The sequence below is a fragment of the Aspergillus stella-maris genome (genome assembly GCF_047715825.1).
Source record: "Aspergillus stella-maris strain CBS 113639 unplaced genomic scaffold BDV14scaffold_79, whole genome shotgun sequence".
NCBI lineage: Eukaryota > Fungi > Ascomycota > Eurotiomycetes > Eurotiales > Aspergillaceae > Aspergillus > Aspergillus stella-maris.
In genome coordinates, this window is record NW_027396873.1 from 36,393 (window position 1) to 50,161 (window position 13,769).

A 13,769-nucleotide genomic window follows, 5' to 3' on the forward strand; every position below is an offset into this window, starting at 1 on the left:
CCCGCGCTCCATCCAAATTCCAGACCCGCACTTATCAAGGTCCGCTGCCTCCCTTCCATCTTGTCTATTCCTTCCCTTCACTTGATGTTTGCTTCAGCTACTCTATTCTCCCGGTGCAGCCAGACAGATTCGAATCATGGCGCCCGGCATTCTATCTCAACCGGCGCAGCTGGAGCCTGAGACAGCTGCATCTGCGGTCAAGGCTCCTGCTACTACCTTATCGCAGCTTACAGAATTCTGGGACGACACCATTCGGTTTTACCTTAATGGCACAAAGGTGGTCCTCGACTCGTTCGACCCCGAGATTACACTGTTGGAATATCTGAGGGGTATTGGTTTGACCGGAACGAAGTTGGGATGTGCTGAGGGTGGCTGCGGTGCCTGCACAGTGGTACGTTTGAATATGGGTCCGTTATCTTTGGAGGTCTCTAACGCGGGCTAGGTTGTCTCGCAAATCAACCCGACTACCAAGAAGCTATATCATGCTTCCATCAATGCCTGTATCGCACCTCTTGTAGCCGTCGACGGCAAACACGTTATCACGGTTGAAGGCATTGGCAATGTGAAGAATCCTCATGCGGTTCAGCAACGGCTAGCCATCGGGAATGGAAGCCAGTGTGGTTTCTGTACACCGGGTATTGTGATGGTACATATATGAATACTGCGATCATTTTATGACGCGTGCTAATCCTCTCCAGAGCCTCTATGCCCTCCTACGAAATGACTCCCAACCCTCTGAACATGCGGTGGAAGAGGCTTTTGATGGGAATCTATGTCGTTGTACCGGATACCGACCAATTTTGGACTCCGCGCAGAGCTTCAGTAGTCCGTCGGGTTGTGGAAAGGCCCGCGCAAACGGTGGTTCCGGATGCTGTATGGAGAAGCAGAATGGCACAAACGGATGCTGCAAGGGATCATCGACGGACAACATTGAGGAGGTTACACACAAGTTCGCATCTCCAGACTTTATTGACTACAACCCTGACACCGAATTAATCTTCCCTCCAACTTTATGGAAGCACGACTTGCGGCCATTGGCTTTTGGAAACAAGCGAAAGAAGTGGTACCGACCAGTTACCGTGCAACAGCTTCTGGAGATCAAGAGCATTCATCCCGATGCAAAGTTGATTGGCGGTAGCACGGAGACACAAATTGAGATCAAGTTCAAGCAAATGCGTTATGGTGCTTCTGTCTATCTTGGCGATCTGGCTGAACTACGGCAGTTTGCGTTCCACGATGACTACTTAGAAATTGGTGCTAACATCTCGCTAACGGATCTTGAGTCTGTCTGTGACCAGGCCGTTGAGCGCTATGGTCCAACTCGGGGCCAGCCATTTGTCGCCATAAAGAAGCAGCTTCGATACTTTGCTGGAAGGCAGATCAGAAATGTAGCATCACCAGCTGGTAATCTGGCGACTGCCTCTCCAATCTCCGACCTCAACCCTGTCTTTGTCGCGACAAACACGACTCTCGTTGCCAGGTCGCTGGAGAAGGAGACAGAAATTCCCATGACTCAGTTCTTCAAGGGTTATCGCTCTACTGCCCTCCCACAAGACGCGATCATCTCGAGCCTCCGAATCCCTACTGCAGCAGAGACGGGAGAGTATATGCGAGCCTACAAACAATCTAAACGGAAAGATGATGACATTGCTATCGTCAACGCCGCCCTTCGCGTGTTAGTATCGCCATCCAACGATATCACCAGTGTCAACCTAGTTTTCGGTGGCTTAGCTCCCTTGACGGTATCTGCGAAGAACGCAGAAGCATTCTTGGCTGGCAAGCGTTTTACTGATCCTGCAACCCTTGAAGGAGCTATGGGTGCTTTGGGGCGGGACTTTGATCTCAAATTCGGCGTTCCCGGTGGCATGGCTACTTACCGAAAGTCGCTCGCGCTTGGGTTCTTCTACCGGTTCTACCACGACGTGCTAGCACAATCCGAGGTCAAGAATGCTGGAGCAGATGACAGCATTGTCTCTGAAATCGAGCGAGCAATCTCCTCTGGCGAGAAGGACCACGAAGCTTCCGCAGCTTACCAGCAAAGGGTTCTAGGACGGGCTGGTCCCCACGTCTCCGCTTTGAAGCAGGCTACCGGCGAAGCTCAATACACAGACGACATTCCCGTGCAGAAGAACGAATTGTATGGGTGCATGGTTCTATCTACCAAAGCGCACGCAAAACTGCTAAGTGTCGACAAGGAAGCTGCTTTGGAAGTTTCTGGAGTTGTTGAATATGTCGACCATACGGATCTTCCTTCACCGAGAGCAAACTGGTGGGGTGCTCCAAACTGCGACGAGGTGTTCTTCGCGGTGGATGAAATTACGACCGCTGGGCAGCCGATCGGCATGATTCTTGCAAACACAGCCAAGGCCGCCGAAGAGGGTGCGAGAGCCGTCAAAGTGGAATACGAAGATCTACCTGTAATCTTGAGCATCGAAGAAGCAATCGAACAGGAGTCCTTCTTTGAGCATTTCCGTTATATCAAGAATGGAGATCCGGAAGGCGCTTTCAAAGATGCCGACCATGTCTTTGAAGGAGTGTCGCGAATGGGTGGCCAGGAACACTTCTACCTGGAGACTCAGGCCTGCGTCGCCATCCCTAAGCCAGAAGATGGCGAAATGGAAGTCTGGAGCAGTACTCAGAATCCTACAGAAACGTAAGTTTATTCCCCATCGAGACCGAACCCATGCTAATTGTTTTAGGCAATCGTATGTCGCGCAAGTTACCGGCGTGGCTGCCAACAAAATCGTGTCAAGAGTTAAGCGTCTTGGTGGAGGTTTCGGTGGAAAAGAGACGCGCTCGGTACAGCTGGCCGGTATCTGTGCCACTTCAGCAGCTAAGATGAGACGACCAGTGCGGTGCATGCTCAACCGTGATGATGACATTGCAACTTCTGGACAGCGCCACCCGTTCTACTGTAAATGGAAGGTTGGTGTTTCGAAAGATGGCAAGCTTCTCGCACTTGATGCGGATGTATACGCCAACGGCGGCCACACGCAAGATCTTTCTGGTGCCGTTGTCGAGCGGAGTCTATCGCACATTGACAATGTCTATCGGATACCAAACATGTACGTCCGCGGGCGGATCTGCAAGACGAATACGGTCTCGAATACGGCATTCCGTGGGTTCGGAGGACCTCAAGGCCTGTTTTTCGCCGAATCAATTATTTCAGAAGTCGCGGATCACTTGGACCTTCAGGTAGAGCAGATCCGAATACTCAACATGTACGAACCCGGTGACAAGACTCATTTCAATCAAGCACTCCAAGACTGGCACGTCCCGTTGATGTACGATCAAGTGCTCGAGGAAAGCAATTACTACGAACGCCGCGTCGCCGTTGACGAGTACAACCGCACGCACAAGTGGTCGAAGCGCGGCCTGGCCATTGTTCCAACCAAATTCGGTATCTCCTTCACAGCCCTCTTCCTCAACCAAGCAGGTGCCCTTGTGCACATCTACCATGATGGAAGTGTCCTCGTCGCCCACGGTGGTGTCGAGATGGGCCAAGGTCTGCACACCAAGATGACCATGATCGCAGCCGAAGCCCTGGGCGTCCCGCATGAAGATGTCTTCATCTCCGAAACAGCCACCAACACCGTCGCAAACACCTCCTCTACAGCCGCCTCCGCCTCATCTGACCTCAACGGTTACGCCATCTTCAACGCCTGCGAGCAAATCAACGAACGCCTCAAGCCATACCGCGAGAAGATGCCCGGTGCCAAGATGAAAGACCTCGCGCACGCAGCATACTTTGACCGCGTCAACCTCTCGGCGCAGGGCTACTACCGCACCCCAGACATCGGGTATACGTGGGGCGAAAACAAAGGCCAAATGTTCTTCTACTTCACGCAAGGCGTCACGGCCGCCGAAGTCGAAATCGACACTTTAACAGGTGACTGGACGCCTCTCCGCGCCGACATCAAGATGGACGTCGGCCGCACAATCAACCCTTCCATCGACTACGGTCAGATCGAGGGCGCCTACGTACAAGGTCAAGGCCTTTTCACAACAGAAGAGAGTCTCTGGCACCGCGGCACAGGGCAAATCTTCACCAAGGGACCCGGGAACTACAAGATCCCCGGCTTCCGCGACATCCCTCAGGTCTTCAACGTCTCACTTCTCAAAGATGTAGAGTGGGAGAATCTAAGAACCATCCAGCGCAGCCGTGGTGTCGGCGAGCCACCTCTATTCATGGGTAGTGCGGCGTTCTTTGCCATTCGGGATGCGCTCAAGGCTGCACGGGCTGAGTGGGGTGTTAAGGATGTGCTTAGTCTTGTGAGTCCTGCTACGCCGGAGAGGATTAGGGTTAGTTGTGCGGATCCGATTATTGAGCGCGTGAGGGTTCAGCCTGAAAACGGAGAGAAAAGCTTTTTTGTTGCCATTTGAGGTGGTACTTGGTAGGTATATTGGCATTGGTTAGGAGTGAAAGTAAATCGGGATATGCATTATGAATCTTGATATCAACTTGGCATCCTAGGCTCCTAGTGGGGAAGTATTACTATAGCATTGATGTATGTCATGCAGCATGTCCGGAGGTAGGTAGACTAAGGTAGCTACCTACTCGGTATTTAATTTCAGCATCTATCCAAATTCCAACAACCCACTCAACCCCAACCTCAACCTCCTCCCCCCTCCAACCAACCAAGGCAAACAACCCTCCCACAACTCTCTAACCTCAATTCCCTTTCCAACACCCAAATGTTCCTCCCAAACACTCTTATCCGCCTTCTCGCACCACCCCAAAAACGCAACGACGAGGAAATCCGCGTACGATGGTTGCGACCCTTCAAAGAAGGGCCCATCCTTGCACATCTACCACTGATAACATTCACCACGAACGCAAACTTTGCCTTCATGTCATCAATTATCGTCCTAGCCTTCCCTTGATCACTTGGTTTGACCATTTCAAGCTCCATCCCAAAAATCTCACTCCTCGTCCTGGAAAAGTACTCCGTCGCTCTGAGCTCCAGAAACCGCACACGGGGCGGAATAAGCAATCTCACACTCTTCCTGATAAAGGCATTTTGGGCGTCACTAGTTGTATGACTGGAGAGGGTTGAGAGGTAGAGACAGGAAGGATTGAAAGGTGTTCCAAGGGGAGATGGCTTATAGTCTTCATACCTTACTCTCCACATTTGGAGCGAGTGTTGGTGTTGTGCCCTGATATCATGTATTACTCTGCCCGGCCTTCTATGCATACCCTAACCTCTGAAAACAACTGAATGTACGTAGTCCATTGCACTTGAATGTATTAGGTCTCAGCTGTGTGTATCATCCGAGTAAGTTAGAACCTGTCGGTCTATATGGATGCTGGGTTTGAACCGATGCGTTACACCTTGTTTGGATGGACCCCGTTATTAACCCTAACTTAACCGCTGTGGCATCTGTACGCAATGTATTCAGAGAAACAATCCATTCAACTAGCCTTGCCCTTGCCTTCGTGGTCCTCTGTTCCTCTTCTACCAGTAGCTACCTTCCACTCCTCCACCAACCCCTGGTAATCCCTCACACCATGAGGCTCCATCCAATGCGCCCAGGTGCTGGATTTCCGACGCGGTGAAACACCCAGGTCACCCAGTAACATATCGATATAGGGAAGAACATCAAAGACGAAATTCGGATAGACGTGGCGCCCATTTGTGCGCGGGCATCGCCACTTGCCGAACTCTGTGTGTAAGGCTGTTTCGCGTAGAATATGATCATATCCAGGAAAACCTTCCTTGGACGAGGTGGCACCCTTTGTGGCGCTAAATGGACTTGCATGGGCTAGCTCATTATTGAGATATGCTGCGGCCCAGAGAGCCTGTATTTCTGCAAGAAGAGTTGTGTTGAATGTCTGTGCGTAGCCCACGAAGACGATTGATCTGTCTGCGAGCATGGCGGGTGGTACCATGAAGCGTGCTAGGCGGATAGGATGGCGTTCTCCAGCTGTCACAACTTCTCGCTTTTTCTTTAGGGGTGGCTGGGCTTTGAGTTTGGGGAACTGACCCGGTATAAGCTGGTTTACCTCGAGGAGCTGCTCCGTCAAAATGTCAGGGCTGCCCGGAAATCCGAGTCTGTTGGAGACGTCTTCTGGGAGGAATTGTATGCCTGGAGTCTCTTCCCATCCTGTACAGCATATCAGGGCATCTGTGGCTATGCGTTCGTTGTTTGAGAGGTAAATATAGCCTCCGTCTGCTAGTCGTTCAATGTCTGCAATATGCACCCTGACTTTGCCGTCTCGTACGAGATCAAAGAAGTCGGTGGGGTAGTTGAGGATCCCCAGACTGGTTGCTACCCAAAACGGTGAAGCCCACGGCTTCAGCTTCTTCGTCGCAGGATGTTCATTATATCTGTTTTTCCTGAGTAGATCTTGTTCGATGAGGGCCCAAAACCAGTCGACTAGCTTTCGCCCAAGCCATGAGCGATGAAGCCAAGCGTAAAAGGGTCCCCGTCCTTCTCTATTCCACGCGCAGGGGCTGAAGAGCGAGAGAAGGCGCGTGCCAGGGAGGCTCTCGAGCAGCCGCTTGAAGCGCCCTGGGCCAACATAAGCGGGCGATATCCAGTTAGGCCCGTACCCAGACTTTCGAATCACCCAGTGCACCACCATCCCGCGCGTGGCGCAAGAGTAGACGACGTCAAAGGCGGATTTGGAGCCCCCGAGAACAGTAACCCTGCTATCATCGGGCTTGAGAGAACCGCGTTTTTCGTGCATTGCAAAGTCCCGAACGTGGAATACTAACGCCTGTCCCTGAGCCTTGAACTCCGCCTCTCCTTCAAATCGTGGCATAAACGGCTGAGATGTCAATCCCGTCGCAACGATCAGCTTCGAAGTCTTCATCAGCACCCTACCCACTGACTTCGCCTCAGGCTTGGTCTTCGTGTCAGCGGGCCGCCCCTCCCCCTCCTCTTCGCGGATGGCAAGAGTAAGCACCCATTCGCAATCCTCTGTATATTCCGCCTTCTCGACGCAACAATTAAGGCGAAGCTTATCCACCAGCCCAAGCTCCTGCACATAAGCCTCCATATAAGCGTGCACCATATCCCCCGGTATCATCTGCCCCTGCTTTAACCCAACACCAAATTGCTCCTGCGCCATAGGGAGATCGCTCATCTCGTACGAGCCCACGACATTGTTCGCCCTGAGGTCCTGGTAAAGCCGTTCTTTGGCCCAGACACCGCCGACGGAGGATGCGCTGTCTAGGATAACGAGGCTCTGGGACGGGTACGCGGATTGGTATGTTTTTGCGGCGGCGATGCCGTGCCAGCCTGGTTGGGGTTTGTTTGTTAGTGGGGTTGATTATGTAGAAACACAGAGAGGTAGAAGAAACGGCAGACTTACCCGCGCCAATAATGGCCACGTCGACCTGCTCCATGGATAAAAAACGACAAGATGTATTTAGGAAATTAGTTATTTGGGTGGAAATGAAGCTTTCGAGAGTGGGACGATGATAGGGTAGGTAGGTATCTGAGAAGATACAGTGGTGGAAGAGATGGGCCCTTCCTTCCCCGGAGAACTCACTGCAAAATGATCCGGCTCGGACAATAAGATTTAACGATGTGCACAAAGCGCAGATTATATTACATTAGAGTGTATTATTGTAGTTGTAGTTACGCAAACAGTCTCATTTCACCCCGCAGGACCGGCTATCGGTGCAACGCTGGTCAGACCACCATCATGCCTACCAAGTCACCAACTCACCAACCTAGCTAACTAGGTACCTAGCTGAGTAGCTTAGCTTTCGTTCTTGCATGTCCATCCGGGAACAGGTCTCGGAGATCGAGTCCTTATACATTGATATTCTACATACTGTCAATTGCCAGTCAGCCGCGACTTACTTTACCTCATAATTTCTGTGTCCCCGTGGAACCATGCATCGGTGCAAATAAGAATGCTGATTAATTTCCGCCTGCAATATGGTGAGGCTTGTAGAGAGAAGTAGGTGTGCCTTGAACAACTATGTGGGTTGTTGCATCCGGGACTCCATTTGGGTACTTATATCTGCCTTGGACCTTAGGGCGCAGCTGTTTTGGGTGTAGGTGCTATGCTACAGTATTGTTCGTCTTTCCGTGATTAAGAGTCAGCCTGTCAGCCCTACCTCGATTTACCTTCATCTACATACTTTCCATGCCATCAAGCATGTCCATCCCCAATCACTGTACAATTCTCATAATCGGCGGCGGTCCCGCAGCCTCGTATGCAGCGTCTGTGCTGGGTCGAGAGGGGATCGACACTGTGGTTCTAGAAGCAGAGGAATTTCCGCGGTACCATATTGGGGAGAGCCTCTTGCCGTCCGTGCGGTACTTGTTAGACTTTATTGAGTGTTATGACAAGGCTAACAATCATGGTTTTTTGAGGAAGGTGAGTATACTACCTATGCCCTAGCCTGATCCTTTGACTAAGAGGCAAACATAGAATGATGCTTCATTCAAGTTGGTTTCCTTGCAGCCATGGTGTAAGTGTCGTTCCGTTCATTCTCTTTTGGTAGTATCCCGGTTAATGCTTCGCAGACACAGATTTCGTTGGCGCCGGCGGAGCAGGAAACCACGCGTGGAACGTCCTCCGCTCAGAAGCAGATGATATTCTCTTCAGACATGCAGAGGCGAACGGCGCAACGGTCTTTGATGGTGTCAGAATGCCGTCTCTTGAGTTCGCGCCAGCCAAGCAAGGCCAAAACCAGAACAAAGCCCTAGGTAGAAGACCCATCTCGGCGTGCTGGTCTCGCAAAAAAGACAAAACTGTTACCACCGGTACGATTTCCTTCGAGTACCTCGTCGACGCATCAGAACGCGCAGGTCTACTAAGCAACAAGTACATGGAGACCCGGATCCAGAATCAAAGACTGCAGAGCATGGCGCTGTGGGGGTATCAGCGCGGGGCAGGAACGTATGGGCCGAATCCAGGTGACCCGTTCTCCGAGGCCCTGACGGACGGAAGCGGCTGGGTTTGGTATGTCCAGCTGCATGATGGGACAGTGTCTGTGGGCGTTACTTTGAAGCAGGAGAGGATTGCGGAGAAGATGCGCGCTTATCAGTCTGAGTCTGGGCCATGATGAAATCCACGGTCTAGTCAAGAAGGCTTTGGTCGAGTCACCGCTATCTCAGCCATGAGACGAGCCCGATGGGGCTGGTCTGGAGATCAGTCGAGCAAAGGATTCTGTCTTGCCTGTCTGCAGGAAACGCCGGGGATTGCGAAATTGTTGAGCGATGCTGATCTCCGGTCCTCCCGAATTGCGGCAGACTGGTCGTATAGCGCGAGTACCTACGCACACCCCCATGCGCGTATTGCGGGCGACGCAGGGTGCTTCATCGACCCGCTCTTCTCATCAGGCGTGCGCCTCGCCATGATGGGTGGAATATCAGCGGCCGTCACCATTTGCGCGAGCCTCAGGGGCAACTGTTCTGAAGAAGAAGCCAGCGGTTGGCATTCAGCCAAGGTAGCCGAAGCTTACACGCGCTTTCTGCTTGTAGTCCGCAGTGCAATGGAGCAGATCCTCGGCAGGGAAAAGGCCGTTTTGAATGAGCTGGATGAGGTGAATTTCGACGTGGCTGTCAAGGAGCGGGCTCAGGAGTGCATTCAGAATAGAATAACGAAGTAGATACACGGGCAGAACGCAGGATCAGGCTATCAGACAGGCGCTTAGTATAACAAGACGTCGCTCAGAGATCAGGAACAGGATCAACATCGGAGTTGAGGAAGTATCGGTCAGCCAGGCGGTCAGAACAAGCAGAATCTCGCGATCCTCATCCCCGGATTGAGGCTCTAGGCTGGCACCGTGACAGTGGCGTTTGTACATTTCAGACCTACTTTTCAGGGAACGATTGATGCTGGTGAAAAGCTGAGTAAAGGGGAAGTGGATAGGTCCGTAATTTTGTACAAAGGTCATCCAAAAGGTTGAGAGTGGATGTTTGGCGGACCTTGATACCAGTCAGGCTGAGGGAAGATGGGCTGCGCGAGGCGCGGCGACATTCTCGGAGAGTAGTCAGTGCGATGAGGTTATTATGAAGATGGTTCGGATTCTGGATCTGAATAGTTTCAAGGTGGATATTGTTAATGGGATGGCGCCGATTATGGAGCGAGGGACATTGGGGCCTGTGAAGCAGCCTGCTTGAGTTTATTTGTGTTTGTGCTTCTGCTGTTTCTGTTTCTGCTGAGCTTGAAGTATACCTATATTTGCGGGGCGCACGAAGTTTTGCTTACATTCGGATGTATATGGTGGCGTTCAGCACTTCTAGTCTGTAATGTGCAATGACAATATGCAATGAATTATGCAATATAATATGCAATGCTTTCAGATAGAAGCGCCATCAAGGTGACAAAGGTGTTTGGTGTTGCTGTCGTTGTTTACAGAGTCAGTGTGAGAGTCAGGTGTACGGAGGCCTATGTTGTCACGTGCAACAGGGTCTCGTGCCCCCCTCACCACCGCCAAGCTACCACCTCCCGTTATTCTACCCTCGAACCTTCCCTCCTCATGCGAAATGTTACTATAAATAATGTCAACAGTATGGGGTATATGACCAAGCTAACCCATCAGCAACTAACAACCAGTCGAGCCCATTCCAGGCTACCCCAGTGGCAAGTGAAGCGACAGCGCAGCCGGCCGAACCCATGACATCGTCAACAAAGGCCTGAAGAATCTTTTGTCAAATGATCGTCTCGGAACAAAAATCTGCGGAGATCTCAGTTTCAACCGCAGCCTAACGCAGCAACCCTGCTAGTCGCCCGTTGGCGCCAGAGCGGAGGTTGAAGGATTGGATGAGGAGGCCGCATCTCTAAGCGCCGACTATGACTATCTCCCTACAGTGCTATATTTGGCCTGCCGAAGCGCTCTGCAGGAAGCTCGCGAACCCCACTGGTGTCACTGGCACTCGCTGAAGAATCCTAGCGCGAGATGAAACCCCTACTCAAGGACAAATCGCCTCTCATTCGCCAGTTTCATTTGCATTGTTCTGCTTGAATGACTGCGAGTGCCATGTCTCTGGCGCTCAATGGGCAAGCGCCAATGAAAGACTATTCTTGTCTTTATGGTTTCTGCCTCAAACAGTCTCTTTCTCCGTGTTGCATTATGGTAGCGTTTGTGTTCTCTGCAATAAATGTGAACGGTTCCGCCGTTTATTGTTCTGTTCTGCCTCTCTCCTTTCCTATTTGGTTCTACTAACACTTCACTCACTCACTCGCTCTCCCCTTTCCTTTCGGACCAATTTCGATTCATGCGGTATGGCTTCTCAATAGACTGCATCTTCTTATCTTTTGCGATCTAGTTGCTGCTGGCCAGCTTTTCCTTGTGTTTTGAATTACGATCTTTACGGCCTTGACGGCTTTGACGATTTAGTCGACATTATTTCATTTTTCTACCGACAACACATCTGCCAAAACAACTTCCAAAACTCTCGTTATGATTTTCTCACGGTCCGCCCGCTCGATCTTTCCGCTTCTTCCTCCCTATGGAGCTCACGATTCGAATCAAGGCCGTGTGGTTGCAATGCGACCAGATGACCTTACGCCATACATGGGCCTGCGCGCCCGCCTGTCGCAGATATGGATGAACCGATGGACGATACTTCTACTCCTTGTACTGGTCAGGCTCTTGATCGCTGTCGCCAGTCTCAATACAAACATGGATTCCGCACGGCGTGAGGCGCTATCAGCCTGCACATCTGTTGAATCGATGGGCAGCGCTATGGCTTCAACACCCCATTACCTCTCCCAAGGGGTAAACGAACTCACAGCTTCCGGTGTCGAGACTGCAGTTGCCGCCCTCAAGACTATGCTTATTCTTGTTGTGTCGGGGGTGGAGGAGCTCGTCGTGTTCTTCATCAAAATGTTGTACCAGACCTACCTCTGTCTTATCACTATGGCCGTCCGCGGCACGGTCGATATTGGTGTTGGTCTTCTGAAGGATGCCGGCGACTTCCTCAACTCAACAATCAAGTCCATCGGTGAAGGTATCAGCGATGCAGCGGATACATTCGAAGACGGCCTCAACGACTTTGTCGACGGAATCAACACAGTCGGAAGCATCTTTGGCGCTGACGAGGTCCCGGAACTTGATCTGACACAGTATACCGACAAGCTTGAAAACGCAAAGCTGCCCTCTTCCTTCGACGAGGGCCTCAACAAGCTCAACGCATCCGTGCCAACTTTCGACGAGGTCAGCGACTTTGTCGAGAACATTATTCGCACGCCCTTTGACGAGGTCAAGAAACTCATCAACGAGTCCATGGGCACATTCACCTTTGAGCGCGACTCGCTCCCCGTTCCCGCAAAGAAACAGCTCAGTTTCTGCAAAGGCAGCGACGGAATCGATTCATTCTTCGATAAAGTCAGCGACATCGCAGAAACAGCCAAGAAGATCTTCATCGCCGTCCTCGCCGTCGCCGCGGTTCTTGTCTGCGTCCCCATGGCCTGGCAGGAAATTCGTCGCTGGCGCGCGCAAAAGGAACGATCCCAGCTCGTCCGCAAGGAAGCCCACGACCCCATGGACGTCATTTACATTGTCTCAAGACCGTACTCTGCCGCTGCAGGCATCAAAGCAGCCAGCCGTTTCAACAACAGCCGTCGCCAGATTCTCGTCCGCTGGGTCATCGCGTACGCTACGTCTCCGCCTGCCTTGTTCATCCTTTCCTTGGGTCTAGCCGGTCTCTTCGCCTGTCTCTGCCAGTACCTCCTCCTGCAAGCCGTCGAAAAGGCCGTCCCCGAACTCTCCGCCGAGGTCGGCGCCTTCGCCGATAAAATCGTCACATCTCTTGACGAGACCTCAGCTGAATGGTCCGACGGCGCGAACGGTGTTATCAGGGACATGAACAGCGATCTCAACGACAATGTCTTTGGATGGGTAAACACCACCACGACGGGCGTTAACAAGACACTCAACGCCTTCGTCGATGAGACGACTGGTGTACTCAACGACACCTTTGGCGGAACGATCCTCTACAACCCAATGATGGACGTATTCGACTGCCTCATCGGCTTGAAGATCGCAGGTATTCAGAAAGGTCTCACATGGGTGCATGACCACGCGAATATCGATTTTCCCGAGTTGTCGAACGATACGTTCTCCAAGGGTGCGGCTCAGAGTCTTGACGGCGAAGGTTCCGATAGTTTCCTTTCCGATGCGGGTTCGTCGACATCTAACAAAATCACGGAGGTTGTATTCCGCGTTACATCCGCGATCGAATCCGGTATTGCTGTTGAAGCACTCATCTCCGGTGTGATCCTCCTCCTCTGGCTTCTAAACCTCGTCTTCGGTATCATCCGCGCTTTATCTCTCTTCCGCTCGCAGGATCGCAACCGCGGTGATGGCGGACATGGTCCAGCCCCGCATTTGGGACCTTCCTCTGGCCCCGACAATAACGGGTTTGACGACGTCCCGCTTACTGCGGTTCCGCATAACGTCTCACGATCCCAGCCAACACCGCCGTACGAACCGCCAAACCGGACTTTTGCGTCTGCTGGCCCGCCATTTGCTACGGCTGTTACGACGACGGAGAACGGGTTTGAGGATGAGAAGATGGGGTTTGCGGGGCAGAGGAATGCGCTAAAGGTTGATGTTGCGGATTTGAGGGGGAGTCATTATCCGGTTATTGAGAAGCGGTGATGAGCTTGCTTAGCAACTGCGTTTCGTTTGTGTAATATGCATAGCATTAGCCCATTTTTTTTTTTGGTTTTTTTTCTGTTCCTTTCGTATGTATTTGCATTGGGTTTGTACACTGGTGGTACTACACGATTTGGCGTTGAAGCATAGCCTAGCATTTATGTTAATACCCACATGCTACTAGTGTACTCATTAACA

The 13,769-nt window shown here is 51.8% G+C and overlaps 5 protein-coding genes across 5 annotated transcripts; 3 read left to right on the top strand and 2 right to left on the bottom strand.

The window, feature by feature from the left end:
- The first annotated feature begins 25 nt into the window (after positions 1-25).
- Positions 26-4,498, top strand: BDV14DRAFT_141703 (putative xanthine dehydrogenase HxA). Its single transcript, XM_073766354.1, has 4 exons — positions 26-391; positions 443-646; positions 699-2,653; positions 2,700-4,498. Exons 1-4 carry the CDS (start codon positions 137-139, stop codon positions 4,381-4,383), a joined length of 4,098 nt encoding a protein of 1,365 aa, XP_073623423.1. The 5' UTR covers positions 26-136; the 3' UTR covers positions 4,384-4,498.
- Positions 4,499-5,304, bottom strand: BDV14DRAFT_141699 (uncharacterized protein). Its single transcript, XM_073766353.1, has one exon. It carries the CDS (start codon positions 5,193-5,195, stop codon positions 4,614-4,616), a length of 582 nt encoding a protein of 193 aa, XP_073623424.1. The 5' UTR covers positions 5,196-5,304; the 3' UTR covers positions 4,499-4,613.
- On the bottom strand, positions 5,305-7,540 carry BDV14DRAFT_141712 (uncharacterized protein). Its single transcript, XM_073766355.1, has 2 exons — positions 7,319-7,540; positions 5,305-7,245 (listed from the first exon to the last, which is right to left on the bottom strand). Exons 1-2 carry the CDS (start codon positions 7,350-7,352, stop codon positions 5,414-5,416), a joined length of 1,866 nt encoding a protein of 621 aa, XP_073623425.1. The 5' UTR covers positions 7,353-7,540; the 3' UTR covers positions 5,305-5,413.
- Positions 7,541-8,116: 576 nt separating this feature from the next.
- BDV14DRAFT_211629 (NAD(P)/FAD-dependent oxidoreductase) lies at positions 8,117-10,089 on the top strand (the record flags this gene model as incomplete). The annotated part of the gene is made up of 6 exons (XM_073776131.1): positions 8,117-8,338; positions 8,393-8,432; positions 8,488-9,010; positions 9,125-9,521; positions 9,744-9,842; positions 9,877-10,089. The coding sequence occupies 6 exons, from the start codon at positions 8,117-8,119 to the stop codon at positions 10,087-10,089; spliced, it is 1,494 nt and encodes a 497-aa protein (XP_073623426.1).
- Positions 10,090-10,656: 567 nt separating this feature from the next.
- Positions 10,657-13,760, top strand: prm1 (pheromone-regulated protein PRM1). The gene has a single exon (XM_073770242.1). It carries the CDS (start codon positions 11,373-11,375, stop codon positions 13,572-13,574), a length of 2,202 nt encoding a protein of 733 aa, XP_073623427.1. The 5' UTR covers positions 10,657-11,372; the 3' UTR covers positions 13,575-13,760.
- Positions 13,761-13,769: the final 9 nt, after the last annotated feature.